This window comes from Mesocricetus auratus, unplaced genomic scaffold (assembly GCF_017639785.1).
Source record: "Mesocricetus auratus isolate SY011 unplaced genomic scaffold, BCM_Maur_2.0 Super-Scaffold_100004, whole genome shotgun sequence".
Classification (NCBI taxonomy): Eukaryota; Metazoa; Chordata; class Mammalia; order Rodentia; family Cricetidae; genus Mesocricetus; species Mesocricetus auratus.
The window spans coordinates 112,159,451-112,185,328 of NW_024429189.1; the positions used below are offsets into that span (position 1 = coordinate 112,159,451).

The 25,878-nt window shown below is 42.7% G+C and overlaps 1 protein-coding gene across 5 annotated transcripts in view; it reads left to right on the plus strand.

The window, feature by feature from the left end:
• The window catches only part of Cfap61 (cilia and flagella associated protein 61), a 287,339-nt gene that overhangs the window by 134,279 nt on the left and 127,182 nt on the right, over positions 1-25,878 (plus strand). For 3 of the 5 annotated variants that reach the window (XM_040746434.1, XM_040746435.1, XM_040746436.1), the window contains one exon: positions 19,845-19,972. The exons of the other annotated variants lie outside the window; for them this stretch is intronic. In XM_040746434.1, the coding sequence (XP_040602368.1) occupies positions 19,845-19,972 (128 nt within the window). The remainder of the gene's footprint in view (positions 1-19,844; positions 19,973-25,878) is intronic. 5 annotated transcript variants of the gene reach the window in all.

A 25,878-nucleotide genomic window follows, 5' to 3' on the forward strand; every position in this document is an offset into this window, starting at 1 on the left:
GGTTATGTGCCCACCCCACCCCTTCTGTGACTTCAGTGGCTCATTGCTCCTATCATGCCACCAAGAAGATGGGCAGACAGAGACAGATACATGCCCCAGGCTCATTTTTTCTGTCTCTGTCCCTCTCAACACACAAATGACAGTCACCATCCAGACTTGGCCCTCAAGGAGTGTTCATGTTCTTCCTGTAAAGCGTGTCATCACTGCCCAAAGTGTAATGGCCTGAAATTCCGTGACCTGTCCCTGCCACCCTCACCAAGTTCTCCCCAGGCCAGGTTGCTCCAACACAGACCATCTGGGTTTGTCCCTCCCTGAGCCTCCATGACCTATTTGTTGTCCTCAACTGGGATCCACACTCTACCTTGTACCTGCCCTTCATGTCATGCCATGACCTATTTGTTGTCCTCAACTGGGATCCACACTCTACCTTGTACCTGCCCTTCATGTCATGTCATGACCTATTTGTTGTCCTCAACTGGGATCCACACTCTACCTTGTACCTGCCCTTCATGTCATGTCATGACCTATTTGTTGTCCTCAACTGGGATCCACACTCTACCTTGTACCTGCCCTTCATGTCATGTCATGACCTATTTGTTGTCCTCAACTGGGATCCACACTCTACCTTGTACCTGCCCTTCATGTCATGTCATGACCTATTTGTTGTCCTCAACTGGGATCCACACTCTACCTTGTACCTGCCCTTCATGTCATGTCATGACCTATTTGTTGTCCTCAACTGGGATCCACACTCTACCTTGTACCTGCCCTTCATGTCAGAGGCAAACCTGTTCCACCTGCCACCCACAGCTCACGTCTATTGGAGTCCCCCATGCTCTGCTCACGCAGACTCCTTTGCCTACACAGTGGCCTGTGTAGGAGACTTGGAATTCATTGATGTCATCCACTCTGTCTATTCATTGTGTGTTGACAGAGTGGCGGACCCTGTCCTGTGCACTGGTGCTATGACCCTGAAACTCTAGCAAATCCCTGCCACCCAGGGCATGTGTCACATGGGGGACAGCAGACATGTGTGTCCATGTAGCATGTCAGAAGCACCAGGTGCAGGGGGAGTGGGAGCAGGTAAAATGTCTCTGTGATGCACTGTGTGGTGAAGCACCACCAGTCCTGAGATTCAGGAAGCTGAGGCAAGAGGGTTACTACTTCAAATCAGCCTGTCCTGTATAGGGAGGCTCCGCCCCAACAAGCAAACAAACAAATGAAAACCTCACCCCACCTCCACACACACACACATCTCTGCTAATCATCACTTCAAAAGAGACTGCATCCTTGGGGCAGACATGGGGTGGTAGCTTGAAGGAGCAGGTGCAGTCCTCCCTGCGGACCCCTCACACAGGCACATTCCCACACACCCCATACATCAACACCAATGCTTCGGACTTTGATTTCATTCATAAAACCTAGCAGATGCACCAATTCCACCGTCATCTCTGGGTGTTTTTGCATTTCTGTTTGGTGTGTGTGTGTGTGTGTGTGTGTGTGTGTGTGTATGTACACATGGGGGAATGCATGTGTACCTATGTGTGCACAGCTTAGAAGCCAGAGAGCTCTACGTTGTCTTCCTCAATTTCTCCCCACCTTATTCATTTATTTATTTTCATGTATATGGGTATTTTTTTCTACATATATGTCTGTGTACCATTGCGTTCCTGATGTCCGCAGAGACCAGAAGAAAGCATCAGATCCCCTGGGACTGGAGTTATATGCAGTTGTGAGCTCCATGTGGGTCCTGGGAATTGAACCCTGGTCCTCTGGAAAAATAGCCAGTGCTCTTAAACTCTGAGCCATCTCTCCAACAAACTTTGAGCCATCTCTCCAACCCCTCTACCTTATTATTGAGACAGAGCCGCTCACTAAATCTGGGGCTTGCCAATTCAGCCAGACTGGCTGACCACAAGCCTTTAGGATCCCCTGTCTCTACTTCCAACCCTAGAATTACAGGTTCCTTCTGCCATGTCTGGCTTTTTATGTGGGTTCCAGTGATACAAACTCAGGTTCTCGTCTTTATATAGCATGCACCTTACCCACTGAGGTATCTCTAAGTCCCTCTAGTACATTCTTAAAGCAAACCCCACCATGTCAGCCCTCCACAGCTTGCTCCAAGTACAGCTAGTCCTATATAAATATAGACATAAAAATATTGATCATAAGACCCCTTGAAAATACAACTTATTTTTTTAAACAGTGGGTAGGGGTGGTGGATTAGGCCAGTGGGCTTAGATAAGAATTTAAATTTTCAGGTGTCCAGATACTTGGAAAAGCATAAATATCTTATCTCCATGGCAATTAACTGCCCAGGAATTCCTAGGGAGGATATTGTATCTGTTGGAGAAAAGAAAATTGACAAAGTAACTGCCATTTTGAAGGCTCTACTTGACAGATGTGCCGAGTATAGAAATCTATGTATTATTGAATAATTCTTTTTAATATGCCTAAGAATAAGCAATTTGTAAGCCTGTTTACATTCTCACCATCTGGGTGCATTCTGTCACCCATCTGTTTCGTGTAATTATGTAATTATCAATATAAGGAAAGAATAGGTGATATAATTAACAAGAAAAACTGGTCCACACTGAAGAGAAAAAATGGCATGCATCTGCTGAATGGCTTTTTGTTTCTTGTTCTTCATTGTTAACTGTTCCTCCCCCCCCCCCCTTCAGGGGAGCTGTTTTTGCAACGGTGTGTGAGTCTCTCTCTCTCTCTCTCTCTCTCTCTCTCTCTCTCTCTCTCTCACACACACACACACACACACACACACACACAGAGAGAGAGAGAGAGAGAGAGAGAGAGAGAGAGAGAGAGAGAGAGAGAGAGAGAGAGAGCAGATTTTTAAAAGCCCTTGGGGAGCCAGCACCACTGTGAAGGACACGTCAGAAGTCTTCTTGGTGTTGCGTGTGATTCTTTCCCACTGGAATAGACCTGATAGTCATTTCCAGAAAATATAGCATGAACAGCTAGAGGTCTAGGAAAGTTGTAAATTAATTAGTGACAGATGGGAGGTAGGGTGAGTGTGTGGCCTCTCATGGAACATTTGTTAGAAAACTGCTTTGGAAAAAAATTCCCATACTTAATGTCTTTGTTTTAATGGCAAGGCTTGAGCAGTATATGCCATTTTAAAATAGGCCAAAGAGTCCCAGTGGATTGAGTTAACTTCTGCATAATGCCTCTAAAGTTCACCCTTGAAGATGTTTCTTTGTGTCATGGAGACTTGTGGGTACACAGACCAGTTGGCAACACAGGAAGGCCCCCTCCCTCAGTACTAAAGACAGCTATGGAGGGATAGTAGCTACCCGACTCTAAATATCTTCTTCATAGCTTGGAACCACAGTAGGTTGGTAGGTAGGTATATTCATTGATTCCCCCCATTCCTGTGACTCCCACTCTGACTCCAGCCCAATAGAAGATGGACACTTGTCATAGAGGCTGTCCAACAGCACAGGGAGCCAGTGTTGCAGATTACAGTCTTGGCCAGATCTTAGATTTCAACCCCAGAAGCACAGAAGAGGGGACCAGGCTCTGGTTCCATTTAAATGACAGTCACTATTCAAGGTGGAGGCAGGAAGTCTCAAATTTTCCTTCACCAATTTGAAGTTCATTCAGGAATAGGACTCAAATCCCAGTTTCCTGCTGGGTTTTCCAGAACATCTTTTTCTGACTCCCCCCACCTTGGGGAGAAGTAAAGTCTACCTTTCAGAGTACTCCCACCCACTGCCTTTTTCTGTTGCATGTCTGATGGGTGATGAGAAAGACGAGAGGAAAATCCATGAGTTGCAATCCCATACAATTATGTAGACTTTTAAAGTAATATCACACACGGAGAACTTAGTCTTTTTTGTTTTGTTTTTATGTTTTTTCAAGACAGGGCTTCTCTGTATTGTTTGGGAGCCTGTCCTGGAACTTGCTCTGTAGACCTGGCTGGTCTAGAACTCACTGCCTGCCTCTACCTCCTGAGTGCTGGGATTAAAGGCATGCACTATCAATGCCTGGCCAAACTTAAGCCCTTACAAGGCAGGATGGAAGTCTTCTATGAAATCATTTCTTTATTTGGACCCAAAACTCTCTGTCTGTCCATCTGTCATCTGTCTATCTTTTCTCCGCAGGCCAATGCTTCACACTCAGATCTTCTTTCTAGGTGATAGTTGTACATGTTGAGATTGGGTTAAGATTTCATTCTAGAGTCCCATCCTCATTATGACCCAGGGTAGTACAATCTGCAGCCGACCTTTACCAGCCAAAGGAAGAAGTTCCACAGGGCAGCCCTTGCTTCCCCGCCTTCCTTGTTCCATGTCCAGCAAGTCAAGTTCCCACCAATGTTTCCCTTTGTTCCTTTCAATCAAACACTATTATTCTTTGCTAACTCCTCCAAAGAGACAGTCACCGCCCTCCTTCTGCATTTTTTCATTATTAACTTAAAGCAATGGATACCCATAAGACAAACCTATGGAAGAAAATTACTGGCATGCTTGGGGACATATTTCTAAAGGAATAGGATTGGAGGCAAATGCAACTGGGTTACTCAAGGGATTTTTGTTGCTTTTGACTTTATATTTGTTTCCTTAATCCAAAATTAAAGCTGTTTAATTGCAACCATAACTGATGAATTCATTAAGGTTTTTAAAAGGAAACATACCATCTAATCCCCAAAGAACCTTTCTTCTGCCATTTATGGTGTTGAAAAAAGGTTTAAACAATTACTTTTTTCACAAAACATTTCAGTTACAATGTTTAGTATTTAAAAAGCACATAAAGTAATTGTTCTTCAAGAGAGAATTATTTCAAAGAGCTATTTACATATATATAGTCATGTTCGACCTAAAAAATAGAAATTTTGGAAATCCATATATTCTATACTGAAACATGTTAAAATTCGTTAACGCTTAGACTGAAAGGTTTCCATGCAACCCTCAAAAGTGGCATTAATTTTTCAAGTGGTAACTGTTGCTCAAGATGCTATTGTGCCTGTGCGATAAATGTTTAATGATTTGGTAGTACATGCATGGCTTAAAATCCATTATTTATTGCACCTTTGCTCGACTGGCAAAGGTGATGATTTTAAAGCCCCAGCAGTCATGCAAACACATTTATATGAAACCAATGGCTGATAATAAATTTCCTTACTGTAAATGTCAGTGGGTTTCATGTGTTGCTGACATTACATCTTGTTTGGAAGCTGAAGGCTACACAGTTAGGGGACGCGCCAGATGGTGTCATTAACACGAATGCTGGGACTGTTTACCACTGACATGCGTGTGAGAAATTAAAAGTACGTGACCTATCTTTGCACCAACCCAAGTGGGATGTTAACGGTGAGCGGGTGTTAATTATGGTACACTGTACTTGCCTCCTGCCATCCACTCCAAAGGATTTCAGAGGATTGGAAAAAAAATTGTGTGTGAGCAAAAGGAAGAGGATTTGTGTTTTATTTTGTGTCTGCAATGAGCGGCTTCCAGGAAGTCACACCTGCCATGGCATAGGCATTAACGCTCAAGAGCAGCAATCCACCGCCCATCAGGACTTCTAGGCACGGTGAAGCCTTTGTGCTAATTAATTATAGAACATGGTTATCACTGTTTGGTTTTGTTTTCAAGACTTTAGGTATATCAAACCCTTAACTCTTGTGGGTGGGGGAGAGTTTCCACCAAGAGTATGCAGTTGATGGGTCTTAAATAGCATCAGTAGTGTCAGGAATTAATTCAAAGACTGAGAAGGAAACAGGTGGTAATTTTAATAGCAATTTCCTCCGCACTCGGACTCCTCATTTCGTAAGAATTAGCAATAGGACTAAGACCCTTTTCTTTCCTGATGCGATGTGAAATCTCTAAACAGCTGAATCTGCCTGGCACCTTCTGTTAAGATGTACCGCTCAAGTTTGTTCCCAAGAGCCACTCCCATTTATTGTATTTTGCCGTCATTCCTGTTGAGGTTTCTGCTTAGCTGCCTGCCAACCTCTCTTTTCATTTCAATTAAAAAGGAAGATGGATTTGTTTTATTCCTCCCTCCAAGTCCTTCACTTGAACCACTAGGCAGTTCTATTAATTCTGACCAAATTCCTTTGAACTTTATCTGTAACCTTAGCATACTCTGGAGGAATTTCCAGAAAAGCCTATTCTTTCAAAAACACCCATTGTACATTGCTTGTACAATAGCCCAAGTGAGCCTTTTGGTATGCAGAATTTTAAAGTCATGTCAAGGAGACTCCAAACCATTGTTCAAGCTGAGATGAAAGAAGGGACCCTGATTTCTTGAGACAGAATTGGAGATACAGTTGGATGTCAACAAAACACTGAGGCTGATTGAATAGCAAATGATCACCGTGCACAGACATATACATGCTAGACCTTAAAATCAGTCACATGTGTTAGCCTGTTCACTGGACATGTGAGTGTGTGTTGGAATGCATCCAGGAGCAAAACTAAAGAAATGGTAGAGAAAAGCAAGATTCAAAACAAAACAAAACTATACCTGGAACAACACTCACTTTGACAGAAATTCTCAGTAAAAGGAGTTGTTTTCCAGGACTGTCATTTTCCTAGCCGATTCCCAGGGGCCGCACCCAGCAGTGCAGAGCCACTTGCCCCGCTTGCACCAAACAGCTTACTCGCTGCGGCAATAGGAGCTTTTGTTGCACTCCAGCTTCAGAGATGTGCCGAATACTGGCCAATGGGAGATGATGAGCTACACACAGTTGGCCCTCAGCCTCCCCTCGCTCCTTCTGCCTTGACCCCTGCACCTTTCCTTGAGTCTCCTTCTGTGGTTGCTTCCTATATTTCCAAACATGTCCATTCTGCCTTCCAGGACCTATGCACAGAGACTAACCGACCTGCATGCCAGTGTTCAGCCCTGCTCCGGCTTTTCCCTTCCACCCAGCAAGTTCTCTCCTTTGTCTGCCTGCAAATATTCTGTTGGTGTTTTGTAAATCCAGCTCAGCTGTCACTTTCTCTGGGAATCCTTCCCTGACTTTTCCTGCCATCCTAGACCAGCTGACTCCAGGGCCTCCCAGCTGAGTCCGGAACTGCATCCAGAGAATGCTCTGCCCAGTCTGCAGACCACAGTCCCAGGCGCTAAAGAGCACTTGTTCCTTAAATCCTGTGCATTTTCCATTCACTCATTACACAGCAGTAGCTTCCCAACAGACTGCCCCTCCCACATATACAACATCTTATTTGTCTTCCTGTGTCCCCACCTCTTGCAGCAAAAGCTATGCCTCAGTCATACCTCAGCTCTTAGGCCAGTGCCTACTATATTCAGGCGCCATAGTTAGCTGGTGGGTTAAGCTTCCGCTAACAGTTTGATGGTCAGGTCTGTGAAGAGATTTTTTTCACATGGCCACATATGTAGTCTACATTGCTTTATATGTACTTACCATTTCACCAACGAGTTAGAATGGCTTTGATGCTACCCATGACAAAAGCAGACCCCAAATGATGACGTTAAAATTTCAAATGATCAAACTGAGACCTAGGTTGCTTGTCTAGAAGTTCCAGCCTTCTGAAAAATCAGCTGAGAGATGATAGCTAACTGCCATCCAGATGACAGGATTTTTGCCTCCATCCCTATAAAGGTAGTAACTTTGAAAAGACTAATTTCAGGCCCATTTCCAACCATGGGGAATATGAAGGACTGGCAGGTGATGTCAGCCACCAACAGCCAATGGTTTAAGCAGCCATAGAAACCCAAAGCCAAGGGAGCAGATCTGGAGGTCATGTGGAAACCTCTTGACCCTCACGCTCAGTGTATCCAGCTAGGTCTATCCTCATGACTTGGTTAATAAACTGTTTCTCTTAAGTTCTCTGAGCCACCGAGAACGGGTCTTGGGAATCTTCACCTTACTGGTGGTCGATCAGAAGCCAGGTGACAAACCTGACTTGCCATTAGCAAATAAAATGCACCTGGGAGGAGGCCCTAGCATTCAGCCCAAGAAGAAGGTGTCAGAACTGAGCTGAACTTGAGGTCACTCAGCTGGTGAGTTCCTTGATATGGTTGAAATTGCGTTTGTTTGGAGTCAAGCATTCAGTGTGAAAGGTTGAGGGTAGAGATGAGGTTTGCAGAGGCAGACTAGTTGCCTTTTCCTGATTTTAATGAGCTTTATACGGAGGGACAGTTTTTACTTTTAGATACCCGTCATCATTTTGGAAGAGCATAGTTTTAATAGGAAGAATGCCTTCAGTCACCTTTGAAGTTGTTTCTAAGGTCCGGGGCTGCATTCTCATTTGAAATGCTAATATGGGCAGTTGTTTTTTAGGCATATAGATTTGTGAATGATTAGGTAGCCACATGCTAAGTCAGCAAGTTTTTGTTTTTTAAAAGATGTACCTGGGACAGGTGAGATGGCTCAGCAGGTAAAGACACTTGTGGATGATTCTGACAGCCTGAGTTCAATCCCCAGAACCCACGAGGTAGAACAACTGACTACAAATTGTCCTCTGACCTCTACATGTGTGCTGTGGCAGGTGTGCACTTAGACACACACGGGCGCGCGCGCACACAAACACACACAAATGCACAGAGGGGGTGAGTTTAAAATGTTCTAATTATGGTGTTTTATTAAAAAATTGAGATACATAGGTTGTACTTTTAGGATGATGCAAATCCAATAGGTTTTGTAAGACATTTCTCTGCCTTGTATTTACCTCATCGATGCCTCTCACAGTGTGCTCATTCCAGAAAACTAATTTCCCCACTTTGTGTTTGGCATCAGTGATGGTAAGATTTCCCAGCATCAAATACTCTCCAGACAGGCTTCGATGGGAGTGTTATGGAGCCTCAAAGGGCAGTGCTACACCCTTGACACTGTGTGTGGCAGGAGAGGGGAAACCCGGAGCTGCTCACCATCATCTTGATGCAGATACTAATATTCTGTTCATTGGGGATTAATAGTTTTGAGCAGTGTCTAGAAGCCAACAGTGAGTCTCCTTTGCAAGTGTTTGTGTGTTGTACAAAACCTGTCATGTTTTTAACAGCTATATGAGTTACTTGCTCAGAATACTATTTAATTTTAAAAAAGTAGATTAACCCCTAATCATATCAAATCCAAGACATTATCAACTTTATTTCATGTACCATGCACAACAACAAATATGGCCAATTAAACTATGACACAACGTCTGAATACAAGTTCAGCAAATAGCACATGTATCAATCATGCAAAGTATGGCTTGAAATTCCTCTCATCTCTTCCTAGAAGGGAAACTGTTTATGTTATCTTTAAGTGCATTATTTTCAGGGTGATGGGGAGAATATTCTACCTGAGTCTCAGTAACAAAGTATAACATAGCTTTATCTACTTTTGAGATCATTTTGCTCCTAAAAACACACCCAGTAGTTGCACTGCAAGGAAATGTGGAATGACGCCATTCCTCCAGTAAGCAATATTTGCTTCATTGTATCCTGCTGTTCCGTCTCTGGCCTTTATGGAAACAAAATAATTGTTTATTTCAATGCCAAATCATGCTATAATCTTTTAGAAAACTTTACCAGAAGCAGCTAAGCTCAAGATACTGCATACCCAGCCCACAATTCTTGGGAAACAGTAACTGTGAAATCACCCTTAAACAAAGACTGCCATGTCACCATGGCTGCCTGTCCCACTGTGACTGTCAAGGTGTGCATGACTGCATGGCTGCTCTCAGGAATGCCAAACTGGAAAAAACATGTAAACTGGAACTGATAAAACCATGACAGCCACTCCATTCAACTCACAAAACATAGTTTTCTGTTATAAAATGGCCGCAAATCATAAATCAATAAATGAGCAAACGAATAGAACAAGCAGTTTTTAAAAGCAGAAACAGAAATGGCCAATAAAAATATGAGAAAAATGTTCAATAGCCTTAGCCATCAGGGGAATGCAAAATGAACCGCCTTTGTAACGTTCTCAGCCCAGTCAGAGTGGCTATCATCAAGAAAACAGATGACAACAAATGCTCATGGAGCTACAGAGAAAGGAGGATCCTTAGTCCCTGCTGGTGAGAATGCAAATTGGTTTGGTCACTATGGAAATCAATACAAAGGTTCCTCAAAAATCTGAAAATAGAACTACCATATGATCTAGCTAGGCAATCCTGGGCATATATCCAAAAAAAAATCTATGTCAGTGTTCTATAGGGACAGTAACACAGCCATGTTTACTGTACACTATTCACAACAGTCCCAATATGCAGCCAGCCTAGACGCTCATCCACAGATGGAACGGATAAAGAAAACGTGGTATATAAACACACGGAGCTTAACTCAGGTGCAAAGAAGAATTAAATTATGCCATTTACAGGAAAAAGAATGGAACTGGAGATCTTTGTGTTAAGCAAAACAAAACAGACCCAACTATCACATGTTTTCCATGTGGAATCTAGATATGTAGGTGATGTCTACATAAATAGGACATGGACATGGAGGATAGACTGTGGAGAGGAAGGGGTCTAAAGGGAAGGCAGAACGAGAGAGGATAATGAGAGGACAGAAAGAAAGATAAATATCATATTCTCTCTCATACAAGGAACCTAGATTTTTATATTTATTTATATATATATACACATATGACATGAAACAGAGAGGGAATTTTGGGGGGAGAAGGGTGGGGATCAGCAGGAAGAGGGAACAAGAGTTGGTGATGGGAGGGTGAATCTGAACCATGATGTCATAATGATATTAAAATGTCATTATCCCTTTACTTTGTACACTAAGAAAAATGTTTAAAAATAAATAAAATAACGGGGAAGCCTAAAAGAAAAACTGGTACAGGTCAATTCTGCAAAAATAGTGATAACAACAAGTAGGAAATATGGTTGAGAGAAGGGCTGGCACAGACGGAGTAGATAAGAAAAAATGCAAGCTGAAAGTAACTCATGAGAGAAGCTTAAGGGACTTTAGTAAAGACTATAGTTGCGTAGCCGCACCCTATCCCTAGTCCCCACCTAGTAATACCATGGCAACCATATACAAGGTAATGGTGCCACCTGGGATGAGTCTCCAGCCTCCACTCGGTGTGGACAGTTTCTTTCTCACCTGGTCCCGCAGCCATTTAGCCCCAAATAAACACATGAACGTTATATTAATTATAAATTGTTTGGCTGATAGCGTAGGCTTCTTACTGGATAGCTCTCTCTTAATTATTAACCCATTTCTATTAAACGTATTGCCACAAGTCTTTGGCTTACCAATAATCCAGCATGTTACTCCTTTGGCAGCATGGTGTCTTCCTGGCAGATTCTCTCTGCGTCCTTTCTCCAGAATTCCCCTCTTTTGGTAACTCTGTCTATACTTCTTGCTTGGCTACTGGCCAATCAGTGTTTTATTCATCAACCAATAAGACAAACATATATATAGAAGGACATCCCCCATCAACCTGGACCATACTTATAGATAGAAGTCATGCAATAAGAGAGTTAAGTTGTACAGACACAAACCTGTATCTCTGATCAGTTCATGGTCCTGCCTCCACAGAGTCCTGGGCTGCATCCTTTCCACTCTTCATAAGTGAGAAATCATCTTCCATCCTCTCTAGGCTGTTTGTGGTGATGTATTATTTATGATTTATTAAAACTTGCCTGAGGATTCAGAAAGCAAAGTCAGCCACAAGCTATAGAGGTCAGTAGGTAGTTTCCCAGGATTCAGGAGATAAAGGCAGATGGATCTCTCTGAGTTCAAGGCCACCCAGGGATACATTAGAGTGAATCAGTCGAAACGAGAATTAGAGCTCAAGCCTTTAATCCCAGGGCTCAAGAGGGGTATATAAGACAGGAACAAGGTCTCAGTATCAGGCATTCATTCTCCAGGATAGGAAGACATTGAAGTCTCCAGCCATGCTGAGGACAGTTCGTGGGTCAGCCCCTTCAACCTGAGATAGAGGTAAGGATTAGTGGCCAGCTACTTTGCTTTTTTGATCTTCAGCTGCAAGTTTGAACCCCAATATCAGTCTCTGGGTTTTTTATTTTTTGTGCAACAGCTGTTTGCAGTTAGGTTTGTGCATTATGTCATTTGTAGCATAACTGTAACGGGTACAGGAACCTTTCGTCAGCAAGGATACATACTGTTCATGAGAATAGCACCAAAATCCATCAAGCTCCCATTCCTTGCTGGAATAATATGAAGACTGTAAAGGAAATGGAGATTTGATAGTTCCTTAAATGAGAAAGCATACTGGGTAAAGTGACTAATATTTTGTAGAGGCAAAAAATGAGTGCTGGGTTCCCTTCACAAATATTTAATGAGTGTTGTTGATTGAATGTGAAAAGTTCTTGCACAGTCTCCTTGTTTTGAACACTTGGCCCCCAGCTGGGAGAGTTGTTGTGGGAAGTTGTGGAACCATATCGGAGGTGGAACAAAGCTGGAGGGTGTATACAGGGTGAGCTTTCTGGGTTCTAGCTCAGCCAGGTTCTAGATCAAGCTTTCTCTATAGTATACCCAGCTGCCTCAAGCTCCTGTTGCCACAGCAGTGAACTGTTTGTAATGCTATGCCTTTTCTTCCCTGATGGGCCTTGTATTCTGCACCCTGAGTCAGCATAAGTTCTCGCCCCTCCTATGTTGTGTTAGTCAGGCATTCAGTGGGCACTTTGACATATCTGGTACAGGGTGGGGAAATGGCAGTGAGCAGACATTCAATGGCTGAGTCCGTTCTTGGCCCACATATTAGTTTCATGTATGCTCTTCTAGTGTCAATCAGGAAGCCAAGTCTCTGTTGTCCTCAACAGACATTTAAAGAATAGTTTGCATTTTTTAAAGGAAATCTCCATGCTGCAGAGTTGTTCTTGCCTCATCAAATAAGGCTCAAAATCACAGCATTGTCTCCACAGACTTCCTATACTCTACCAGACTAAGGTGCTGGCATTCATATCGGCATTTGAATTTTTAAGAATAATTTTAACATGAGCGCCTTGGTGAAACTGCCTGTTGTATCTGTGGAAGGTACTTCAGTTGATTGCTCCTAAGTGGCCACACAAACCACCTTTTATTTATTTGGTAAAGACTCAAATACCTTGCCCTAAAGAGGTCCCACTCGTGAACTTTGAACTTTGAAACTTACACACACACACTGACATTTGCAGCACTGGTCTATCTGTCATCATTTGTTTTATTCAATTTGTGAAAACAGAGGATTTCTCAAAGACAAAGCAGCAAATTGGGAAGCACAGGAGAGGAAAATTGCATGTATAAAGCAAAAGCACTCTTATTAAGGGTTTCAGAAATTTTACTCCTAATGGGTTAGACTCTGCATCCTCCATTTTGTGTGTAGACTGAGTTCCCTTTGAAGTCTCAGAAGCTTTCTGTAGCAAAAAAAGCTGTATACATATGGGGATGAGCTGAAAATTGAGCTTATTGTTTTGCCCTTTTAAAATGTGTTTTTCGAAGATTTGCCTTTCATATGGCATCGTGGAGGGAAGATGTGCAATTTCACCTTGTGTAACATTTTCATATGGTATCATGGAGGGAAGATGTGCAATTTCACCTTGTGTGACATTTTCATATGGCATCGTGGAGGGAAGATGTGCAATTTCACCTTGTGTGACATTTTTGCCTGGAAAGTTCTGAGTGCTAGAAGACTTTCTTTAGTGAATACGTCCATATGTCTGTCTGCCAAGGAAGTAGGTCTGACTGTAATTAATTTATTTCCATTTTACACCCAAACAAACTAAGAAGAAGAGGCTAAGAACCTCTACCAGGGTCAGAACAAAGGAAGGAAGGAAAGAAGGAAGGGAGGGAGGGAGGGAGAAAGGAAGGAAGGAAGGAAGGAGAAAATAAAAAGCCTCACCCACGATAGACTGATGGCACCCAGTCTATTCCAGAAATCAATCATAACTTTCAAAAGAAATGCCCATAGAAAGAACAGAATCCAAGACATTGCCATTTTGTAGTTAATATGTGGTGCTGTTTATAGTTATTTTAGCTGCTTTCTAGTTCACTAGCTTATTTATAAGGTTAGTAACTTCAGATTTTGGGTCTATTTTAAAAATGGTTTTATTTGTTATTAATGTGTGGTAGGTGCATGCATGCTACAGCTCTGTGAAGTCAGATACCTCTTCCCACCTTTATGTGGGGTTCTGGGGATCAAACTGTGGGTGGGAGGTCAGGCTTTTGCATAAAAACCTTTGACTCACAGAACCCTGGATCTATTTTTAAAATAGATTTTCATAATGTTTTCTCATTGTTATGACTCAGTACAAGTGCAATAAAGAAACTAAAATAGAACAACAGAATTCAGGTCTGTATACTCAGGTAAAATTGTATCAGGCACATAGAACAGGTAGTAAATGTGCAAATCTCAGAACCATGTATTTACTGTCTCTTGGTAGTGAGTCACAGCACAAACTCAACCGAGAGTGCACATCAGTATCATTCTATCATAAAAAGAATTACAACTAAGTATTTCTAAGCATGCCTACGTTATTTTTTTAGTCATTTTGGTAACTAGAAAGAGAACTAACCAAAACAATTCTGAACAATTATGTCAACACTCCTTCAAAGGGGGCTCATGAAGGCTAGGGAGCTAGCTTAGTTGGTAGAGTGGTTGCCTTGTATTCATCAGTCCCTAAGCACAATCTCCAGAACCTACGTTTAAAAAGCCAAGCACTGGGCTAGAGAGATGGCTCAGCAGTTTAGAGACCACAGTTCATTCTTGCAGAGGGCCCATGTGCACACATATGATGGTTCTCAGAAAACTGTACCGCCGGTTCCAGAGGGTATGGTATCCCCTTTGGCCTTCACAAATACCAGGCATGCACCTGGTGCACCTACATACATGCAGGCCATACACTAATACATATAAAGAAAAGAAAATGAATCTTTAAAAAAAACCCAAGCATGCTGTTACATGGTTACAATCCCAGTGCTGGGAGACAAACTGGTGGGTCTGAATACACATTCTCTCTCTCTCTCTCTCTCTCTCTCTCTCTCTCTCTCTCTCTCTCTCTCTCTCTCTCTCTCACACACACTATGTAATGAAAAAAGTTAACATTCAACCAACAATTCTTCCTGGTGGCTTATGCTTACAGCCAGTCTTCCATGCACAGACACTCATAGGAAATGAAAACCCTCTTTCCAATTTCTTACCAGCCCTTCTTCTCAGTTCCCCCCCCCACCTGGTCTGTGTGTTTCCTTGCCCTCCCCAGCCTCCAAGTTCAGCTCAGAAGTATCTCTACTGGGTCTCCCATATTATCACTTCTTTTCCTACCTTAGGGATGGGATTTAAAGTTATATTTTAATGTCATTACCAAAGTCAATGTCAATTTTAAAGACCATTTAGCTTTACCAGTCTAGTGTATCTATCGTGGACTATGGTTAGTCCTTCCTTCCTGCAGGAGTACACAGTCATGCCAACGTTGGGAACCAGCCTTTTGTCTAAGATTCTAACTTAGCGCCATTAGAAAAATAGAGTCAGCGATATCACAAGATGATGCAGAGAGAAGAATCTGACTTTCCTTCCATAGCATCACTTTGTTATATACATAACAAGCTAACAGCCCCTCTGCTTATTCTGGAAATACTGTGGTTATAAGGTACATTTAATTTATGTGCTTGAAAGGTGAGCCAAAGGGTTGGGATGTAGCTAATTTGCTAGACTGCTTGCCTGACATACACATCGACTTGAATTTTCTTGAGTGTTACATAGAAATGGCTGTGCTGGCACACTCCTGTCGTCCCAGCACTTGGGATGTGAAGGCAGGAGAGTAAGTAAGTCTGTCTACATAGTGAGTCTGAAGCCAGTCTGGGCTCCATGAGTCTATATTAAAAAATAATAAGTAAAGCAAATAGTAACAAATGACTTTCACTTGGAATTTATGGTTAAGGTAATCTAACCCCAATAGGACCTCCCACTCATGAGACTTTTGTTTTTGGTGGATGCTCTGGGTGAAAAAAACCCTTGCTGGCGTGGCTCAGAGGGGCTTCCCTGTCAGTTTTGTTTGGTTTGAGGAAGGGTCTTGCTGTGTAGACCAGACTGGCCTGGAACTCATGGTCCTCCTGTCTTAGCCTCGCTAGTACTGGTTAACAGCTGTGCACTGCCTAGCCTGGCCAGAAGAAACATAAAGGAAAGATTCTAAACAACAGCTTGCTTTGTGCTTATAGGAAAAACAAGCCCTCTAAAAGCAGAAGCAGTGGCCTTCTCTTGCATTTATTGCTGAGGGAGGCTTGTATACTGGGCAGAAGAAAAAATCTTGAACATTTATAACTCCATCCACTAATTTTAGGAAAATTGCTTTCCTTGTTATTTCAGGAGAGGTCATCCTGTCTGGCAACAGTGTGTTTTTAGTCAAAACCTGGGGACAAAATTGGGTTTATTGGAGGACCGTTGTGATACATGCTCACTCTTCTGAGACACTGTTCCTACCTGTTACTGATCTCTAACCCTTGACACCCCAAAGCTACTCTGCATATTTAGCAGTTAGAAAGGTGATTTCTGAGGCCCAGCAGCTGTTGGTGTTACCGCTATTGTGCAGGAAACAAAAGCCATTCTGTTCATCCTGCCTGCCTTTGTATCTGCGATACTGGAGCCGTTTCATGAATGATGTCTAATTCTTTACCAGGGAATTTCATTACTGCCCATAGTTCAGTGATAGCTTACACTTCCCACGGTGGAAGAGAATATCTGAGCCTACCTGCTAATGGGAGGAAGCTTGGCTTCTGACCTTTGTTAAGATGCTTGTTAGTTAGACCTGCAGTGAGATGCCATCATAATAACTTCCATACTTCCTACTTTTTCTTCTCTGCACCACCAAAGCCGGGCAGAACTGGCTAAGTGGACTACAGAGTCTGCTTGTCTCAGGAATGAAGCTGAGAACAGTAGGCCAGGGTGTGAGGAACCCTGGAGTACCCACACAAACCAGCATGGGCTTGATGTCTTGGATATCTGATGTTTATTTGAAGCATATGTATTCTCCTCTGTTATTTTCATGTAGAAAAGGTATCAACCTAGGAAGTTTTCAGTTGCATATGTAAGAAACACAATGGCCTAAGTGACTGAGGAAAGGCAGTGAACTCTGTCATTCCCACCTTTCAGCCTGTCCTAGACTGTGGCCTTTGCTGCATGACATGAGGTTCTTCCATTAGAGGTGAGTAATTTTACCCATCTGAGTACTGGGCTCCAGCATAAGATTTGTTTTGGATGGAAATAGGAAGCATCGCTGATTTTCACCTGTCTACCATTGCTACTATAGGGATAAGCTCCAGTTGTCTCTCATCAGAAGTGGTGCATGCGGGGTGAGGGCAGGGAGCAGAGAATAAGGTAGCCTTTTTGGGTTCACACCTGCATCTTGTGAAGTCCCACAGTTCTGGTCTTCACTCGAATTAGGCCAACCTAGATTACATGTTTAATGTGCTAGGCTAAACACTGAGTAAGGAGGAGTTTGGATTATGTAACTTATCAGTGAGGAGATATCTCTATCTACCCATATATATGGGGAGGGCAGACAGACAGACAGACAAGGCTGATCAGGAATCTACATGATGGAGACCTAGATCAATTCACTTGCTAACCCAGAGTTTTATGAGTAAGAATAAACCACAGTTTTAAACTCACAGTTTAAACTATTATATTTTGGAGTATTTGTTATAAAGCACTATGGTGGTAATGTGTGACTGATACTCATGGCTTATGTTACAGAAGAATCCAAAGGTAAACATGGGCTTTGGGAAAATAATTTCTCTTGTAGTTCTCTGTGATTTTCTTGATGTTCCAACCAAGGATGCTTCTCTTTGTGATGATTGCCATTTCAGGCTTCCCATCTGCATCTTGGGCAACTGTTTAGGAAGTAGGAAGGCCTTGGCTTCACTCTGATTGGGCCAACTCAGGTAACATGTTTATGCTGGACCAATTGTAGAGCAGGTATTAAGGTTTTATGATTTGTCCCTTAGTCCCCTTCTTAAGATGGATGTGGGCTCAGTCTCCCAGAATCTATGCTATCAATTTGAAAGTAGGGGTAGGAAATGAAACGTGCTAAGAGATGCTGGCAGTATTAATTATGGAGCATCTAGATGCTTCCAACTTTGTTTAAAATCCCTTTAAATATTTTTTCTCCCTGTATATTGCTAGACTGACTAGAACTTCATAGAGGGGTTATCCCCATCTTGGATGTTACTTGGTGAATTGAGGTGATATTTTGTTTATGATCTAACAAATAACCTTGCCTGAAGATCGGAATGCAGAGCTAAGCCACCAGTTAGACACACACACACACACACACACACACACACACACACACACACACACAAGTCACTAGTTAGCCACACATCTAAGCTACTAGTCAGCCATAGAGGACAGGCAGTGGTGGCTACACCTTTAATCTCAGAACTCTGTAGACAGAGGCAGATGGATCTCTGGGAGTTCAATGTCACCCTGGGCTACATGAGAGTGAGTCAGTCTAAAGAGAAACAGAACTCACACCTTTAATCCCTGCACTTGGGATGACATGCCTTTAATCCCAGCATTAAAGAGGAATATAAGGCAGGAGCTCAGTGACGTCTTGGAGCAGTCCGAGGTTTGGTGGAGAGCATTGTAGTCTGCAGTCACGCTGAGGACAGGATTGCCCCTCTTTGGTCCTAGCCTTGGTAGAGAGGTAAGAACTCTCTAGTGGCTTGACTGCTTTGCTTTTCTGATCTTCAGCTTGAACCCCAATATCTGTCTCTGGGTTTTTATTATCAAGACCAACTATTATTCATGCTACAGTGAGTGGTAAAGCCGGTGGACATGACACCCAAGGCACTGAAGGGTGAATAGGATGGCAGTTTAAAGTAGAACTCTCCCATCAGCTTACTGGACTTCCAACTCCCAAGAGCACAGGATTTTGAGAAAATGAAAAGTGGATTTCATCTGCTAGGATGTGAGCTTTCTGATCCAGTGAACAAGTTACAGCTGATTTAATGTTGATAGAGTCATTCCACTGACTCTGACCTCCACTGAAGTGAGTGGCAATTATAATCCTCTAGACACAGAGTATCACCAAATCACCCAATAAAAGTGTGTGTCAAATTCAAAATAGAGCCAGCGACTTTCAGTGTGTTGTATAATTTTCTTTCAAAAATTACACCTCCATCTACCAGATACACACTCCCTCTCTGTAAAGCCTTTGTTTGTTATTGTCCAGTCTCTTCAGAATAAATAAACCAAGCAACTTATCAGGATCACTTTTGCAAACATGGATTTTAATGGTACCATAGCTATGGTCTCCCTGATACTGAGGCTCTGAGAGACTGAACAACACTTAGAATCCAACACATTTTTGTCATTCAGCAAATGCTTATCATTCAACAAATACTGTCAAGGGTCTGCTGACTACAGAGGGCTGGCTGTGTTAAATGATGTGAAAGACATAGAGGCGAATAAATTCCTTGGCTTCAGGTAATGTAATTAATTTCATTCAACATTTTGAACATAAGGAAAGACAGGGAACTACAATTCCCAGGGAATAGCTTGGCTGTCTTGTAGGATTATTTACCTTGACATCTCTAATCACTAAGAGCTGTGGGTCTTAATGAAATATTTGCATTAAAACAAAAACATTAAAATTAAGCATTTTGTGATAGAGCCCAAATATTAATCAAATTTCTATATTGTGACATTTTAAAATATTCATTTTTAATGTGTGTGTGTGTGTGTGTGTGTGTGTGTGTGTGTGTGTGTGCTCGTGAGCACTGGCATGCGCCTGTGTGAGTTTATGTGCCCAGCACCACACTCATTTCCTAAAAACACCTATATATCCACTTTTCTGTGGCTGTTGCACAGCCATTATTGGGTTTGATTTCCTGCAAAGGGTTGACTTAGTAGTGCCTTAATTGTTCATCTGGGGCACTAATTCAAATACATTTTCCTCAAGTTTTTTTTCTCTGTTTTCTTGCAGTCAAGTTATGCCTTATACCACACAAACAGAAAACTAACATTAGAACCGAAAGTCACTGTCAATGCCAGAATCGTTGTGATTGGTGCATCCAGTGTTGGCATTTCATTCCTAGAGACACTGGTGTTTTGGTGAGTTCTTTCATGCTGTTTAGTCATTTATGTTTATTTTTGAGAGATAAACTTTTTTTGTACCATTTATGTGTTTTTAGTTTATGTGTGTGTGTGTGAGTTTATGTGCACCACATGCATGCAGGTTCCCATGGAGACCAGAAGGCATCGACTCCCTGGAACTGGAGTTAGAGTTGGTCGTGACTCACCAGATGTTGATGCTGAGAACTGGTGCCCGGGCCTCTGGAAGAGCAGCGAGTGCTGTGTGCCACTGAGCCATTCCTGCAGCACCATGCTCAGTTCCTAAGAACACCTTTGTGTCTTCTTCCTGTGGCCGTTGCGTGGCCATTATTGGTTTGATTTCCCAAAGCCTTGTAATTGCTCAAACATGGGGGACTCTCTCTCCACTTGATAAAACAGTTTGAGTTGGTTTGCCAACCATTGCACAGCTGTTCAGATTCATAATCAGTGGAACATTAGAGGTGGTACGGAATAGGACAAATGATTTGTCGCTAAACTCATTGGATCACAACTGTATTCACTTTCATGTCTTCCTCGGGAGTATTTTGTGCCTCATTTACAACGTTGAGTATCTTAGCAAAGATTGTAAGGCTTAAAATGTATAAAATTGGTACCATATGACCCCTTCCCAAAATCTCTGATGGTCTTCTTCTACATTTGTTTACTTTATCAAGGTGATCATAAGAATCACATTAAGTCTTTGTTAAGGATTTAGATTCCTAAAGCCCACACCAGGCAGGCAGAATCTAAAGCTCCAAAATGGGCTGAGATGTGAGTCTGAGATTCCACATGTAACTGGTACATCTATACTCATAGTTTATCTGCCCTTGGGTAGATCATGCTGGCCTCAAACTCCTCCAACTCACATATGTCAGCCTATCTCTGTCTCTCAAGTGCTGTGCACCACCATGCCTAACAAATTTTTATTACATTTATTTATTGTATATGTAAAAGCTGGAGCATGCCAAGATATGTGTGTGTGGCAGGCTTTCTTTTGGGTCACAAACCAGCTCCCAAGTCATGACATGGAGACTCATTATCAGTTATGAGTACTCGGTCTTATCTTACGCTTGTGCCACTAGCTCTTATCACTTAAATTAACCTGTTTCTCTTCATCTGCATTTTGCTTTGGCACTTTTTACCTTTCTTTCATTCTGTGTGTCCTATTCCATGTCTGGCTGGCAGCTGTCTGGCTGACTGGCCCTGGGCATCTCCCTTTTTACTCGAGTACCTTGTTCTCTTCTCGTTCTCTCCTGTCTTGAGCCTAGATTCCTCCTTCTACATGATTCTCTCTGCCCACCAGGCCTTCCTATCCCTCTACTGCCTAGCTATAGGATGTTCAGCTTTTTATTAGACCAGTCAGGCACCTTAGGCAGACAAAGCAACACATCTTTACATCATTAAATAAATGCAGCATAAAACAAATGTACCACATCTTTGCATTGTTAAACAAATGCAGCAGAAACAAATGCAGCACACTTTTACATGTGTGGAGGTCACAGGAGAACTCCATGGAGTTGGTTCTCTCCTTCTACCATGTGGGTCCCAGGTATCTAAACTCAGATCATCTGCCTTGGGCAGCAGGAGCCCCAGCCCTGGGGGCTAGTTTTGACTGTACATCAAATATAGGTATTTAGAAATGGCATAGCAGGCAGAACTTCTCCAGCCCCATGCCAGACATTAGGGCACAACCCCGGGGGAAAGGCAGGTTTGTGTGGCTTCCATGCTGTTCTCTCAGCCACTACCTTTTAGAGTCCATTTCCACATGAGCAGTTCCGAAGGACTTCCAGCTTCACCAGTCTCTCCCCGTCTACCTGGTCACCGAGTCTCCAAACAGTAACCCTAGGTTGGAGTCTAAGAGCTTGGGCTCCCGCCCTGGCAATCATCCTGTACTTCCTGACTTCTTTCAGACTGGATTTCTTCATCAACTCTTGTAAAAAAAAAAAGCAACAAAAAGTCTCTCCTTTTTTCCACTTTAAAATGACACATAGTGTGTATATATTTAGTAGATATGGGTGATATTTCAAAACACTATATAAAATGTAACTAGCACATCTCCTATCTGTCCCTTCTTTGTGTTTCCAGCAAAGTCCCTTTCTACCAGCTAATTTGAAATATCCAACTAGTTGTTGCAACTGTTGTGCTCTAGAACATTTGAAGCTCTATCTCCTACCAACAGCACCCCTGTGCCTACTAACTCTCCCTCATTTACTCTTAGAAAGGTATCCAGGGTTTTGTTTGTTTGTTTATTCTATTTTGTTCTGATTTTCTTTGATTGAAAGTAGAACTTTTTCATACAATATATTCTGACCACGGCCCCTCCCCCAACTCCTCTGAGATCCTTTCCTCCTTCCTTCCCATTCAAATCAAAACCTTTCGGTTTCTCATTAGACAACAACCAGGCGTCTAAGCAACAATAATAACATAAAACATAGGCAAAACTTAGCAGGACAAAACAAACGAACAAGAAAAAGCAAATAAAAAGCACACATATAAGCTGCACATGTGTACACACACACACACAAACACACATGTCTCACAGGACTCCCATGAAAAACAAAAAACTGGAAGCCATAATATATGCTCCAAGGACCTGTACATCAGTTCTGTTGTGGTTAGACCGACTTGTTCCCTATCCCCTCTGGCTCTTATACTCTTTCAATTTTTCTACAGTTTCCTGAGTCCAGAGAGGGAGGAATTTGATTGAGACACCCCTTTTAGGGCCAAGATCTCTCACTCTCTGCTGTGGGTCACTATATTTGTTCCCACCTGCTGTAAGAGGTAGCAGCAATGAACATGGTTGAGTGAGTGTCTCAGTCCTAGGATGAAGCATCCTTCAGGTACATGCTCAAGTGTAGTATAGCTGGATCTTGAGGTAGATTGATTCCCGTCTCTCTGAGGAACTGCCACAGGGATTCTTATACTGAATGCACAAGTTTGCACTCACAAAAGCAATGGATGAGTGTTCCCCTACTTCACACCCCCACCAGCATGGGTTTTTAACAATAGTTTACCTTTAAAGGTGCTATCTGCGGTGATTTGAATGGTCTCCATAGGCTCAAATAATTGAATTCTTGGTCATTACAGAGTGATGCTACTTGAGAAGAACTAGGAGGTGTGGCCTTGTTGGAGGGAGTGTGTCACTGAGGGTGGATTTTGGGGTTTCAAAAGCCCAAGCCAGCCCCAGAGTCTCTCTCTCCTTGATGCCTGCAGATCCAGATGTAGACCTCTCAGCTGCCATATCTGCCCATGTGCTGCCATGGTCCCCACCATGACGATAATCAACTTAACCCCTGACACTTTAAGCAAGTCCCAATAAAATGCTTTACTTTGTGAATTTCCATAGTGTCTCTTCACAGCAATAGAACACAGAAATAGAATCCCATCATGCCCTGAGTCATACAACATGATAAAATGGGATTTATTTTTACTAACTGGCCCAAGTACCAGAGAAATCATTGTCTTTATTTTATTTGTTTGTTAAAGCCAACAGTTAGCAGCCTCAGAGGATGAGTGGGGTTTGGGCGAAGTTAGCTGATGACGTCACCACCACCAGGCCCCAACAAATGCTCATGCCTGACTATCAGGAAGATAAGCCGATGCCAGTGAGTGGCTTGCTCATCTGTTAGAACATTAACCTGAAAAAGAAAAGAGTCAGTCTATTGTTTAATTTTCTAGCCAGCATGTCTGATGCTTCAGAACTTGACCTCAGTTAACCAGAAGTACATTGTGTGTTGTTACTGAAGTTCACAACAGAGTTCAAATGCCCCAAGCCTCTGACCACTCAGTGTTTCATGGCAGGAAGGAAAATTGTGAACATTTACTTCCCTGTGGATGCTACACTGTAGCTGGAGTGTTTGACTCTCCTGCTGGGTTCCTGCTCCTAAGACTCTGAGCTACAAGCCTTATTCAGCCCATATCTGAGTGATGAATTAGTGGGGTGGAGTTTTGAAGTTGGGGAAATCAAGAAATGATTATCAACAGGTCTTAAATCTTAATTTAGCTGTAATAATGTTTCACTTAAAATGATTACATTAAGATATACACATGTAATTTTCCTCTTATGGAATCGACTTAGATTCAATAAGAACAAATATAAGTTGTGGTGTAAGTGCTGGGTTGATTAAATTCCCCAATCAGAGACTCCCTTTAAAGCATTCACAATTCTCCATCTTCATTACAGAGATTATGTTCACTGGAAGGAGACTGGGATCAGCTTACAGATCTCTAATCCTTGAGAGAGGAAATAGTTTTCTCATTATTCTCTCTAATTATTTTAAATTAGCAATCACCATAGTAACTTACTGCATATTTCACTTGACTGGTTTACTTGCCACTTGAACTGAATTTATACACAGTTTGGCCTTCAATGAAATAGTAGACATTTCACCAAACGCTACCTACCTATGAAGATTAAACCCACATTTTAGAAGCAAGATTGGGGGCGGAGGAGGACGTGGCCTGGACTCTTGAGGTTGCAGTCATAGACTTACTATGTGCTCTTCTGGGAAGTCCACACGAAGCTCAGCACAGGCATCTCTTCTTCCAGACCTGGCAGGCCTGTTGTCTCGGGGAGTAACAGACACTTTTTGCTCTCACATTTTTTTTCTGTGTAAGAAATGGCAAAAGTACACGTCTCTTCCTTTCAAGGCAGCCGGTGCGCACTCCCTCTGCCGCTGTTGCAGCCGTCCTTGCCAGTGCTTGGGTGCAGTAAGCTGATGTGGTTTTCTCAGAGTCAGCACCCAGCTGCGTTCCAGGCCTTGGGAGCGTGCAGGAGACTAGGAGGTTAGATCTCTAAAAAGAATTTAATGGGTGTTTCCCAGCATGGCCTCACACTTGTGATTCTCCATCCGTCTTCCAGTTTGCTGGAATTGGGGGCATATGCCACCACTCCTGCTTCGGCATTCTGGGGTTATGTGTTTTTTCATTTTATTCTAAAGTTCTGCTGAACCTTAGCTGCAGTCCATCCATGTATCTATGGGAACACATCCTCATGTCTTTGGTTGTTTGGCCTCAAATCAGCCCTGCATCTTTCCCATGCCATGCTTCTAGAGTCGCCAATACCAGATGACATGTGGCAGGTGCTTCCCTAGAGGCACAGGTCTGCACTGGCAGAAGCTGGAAGCCCTGCTCTTGGCTCTTTTGCCAGTTGCCAGGAACCCCATGAGGGAGGGAGTGCGAGGTCATGCAGGGTAAAGGCAGGTGCAGGTGATTTCTTTTCTCTCCCATGTCTTCCACATCTGAGTCCTAAGGCACTGCTGGGAAACAGCTGGAAAGGAAACCAAGGAAGAGCCAGGGATGGTGTGGCCTTCTCTTCTATCCCTCTCTACCAACGCACAGGCCTCTGTGAGAGTCAATAGTTGACCTAGCAAAGGGAGTACAGTCTACTTAGAGTAAGGAACATAAAGGACTAAATTGCTGGCTTTTGGTATAGAAGGTTGATTGTGGTGTACAAGATTGATTAGGGGAGAACAGGCCTGAAGGCATACTTCTGGGAGTCGTGGATTATTTCACAGTGCTAAGGTCCTGTGTTATTCTGAAGCTGCAGTTCTGATGGGATAGCCAACCAGTCACTGCCTGACTTTTTGGGACAGAAAGCTCTTGGTTTGGGACATCTGGGTGTTTTATTTACTCTTGTCAGTACTGCTCTTAGAAAGACATTTTAGAACTCTAACCACTGAGAATGAAGAAAGAGTATCATTGGTAGTTAGCCTACCTGTACTCCTAGTCATTGCTGAAGCATGTGGCCCAGAGAGCCACCCTGTCATCATTTTACTGATGGGGAGTCACATCATAGAACCCTCAGGTTCTGCTGCCCTAGGTAAGGATCTTGATCAACCCTAGGCAAGGCCACAATGAACTCCCTATTCTCAGATTAAAAAAGTACATGTCAGTCATCAGGGCAA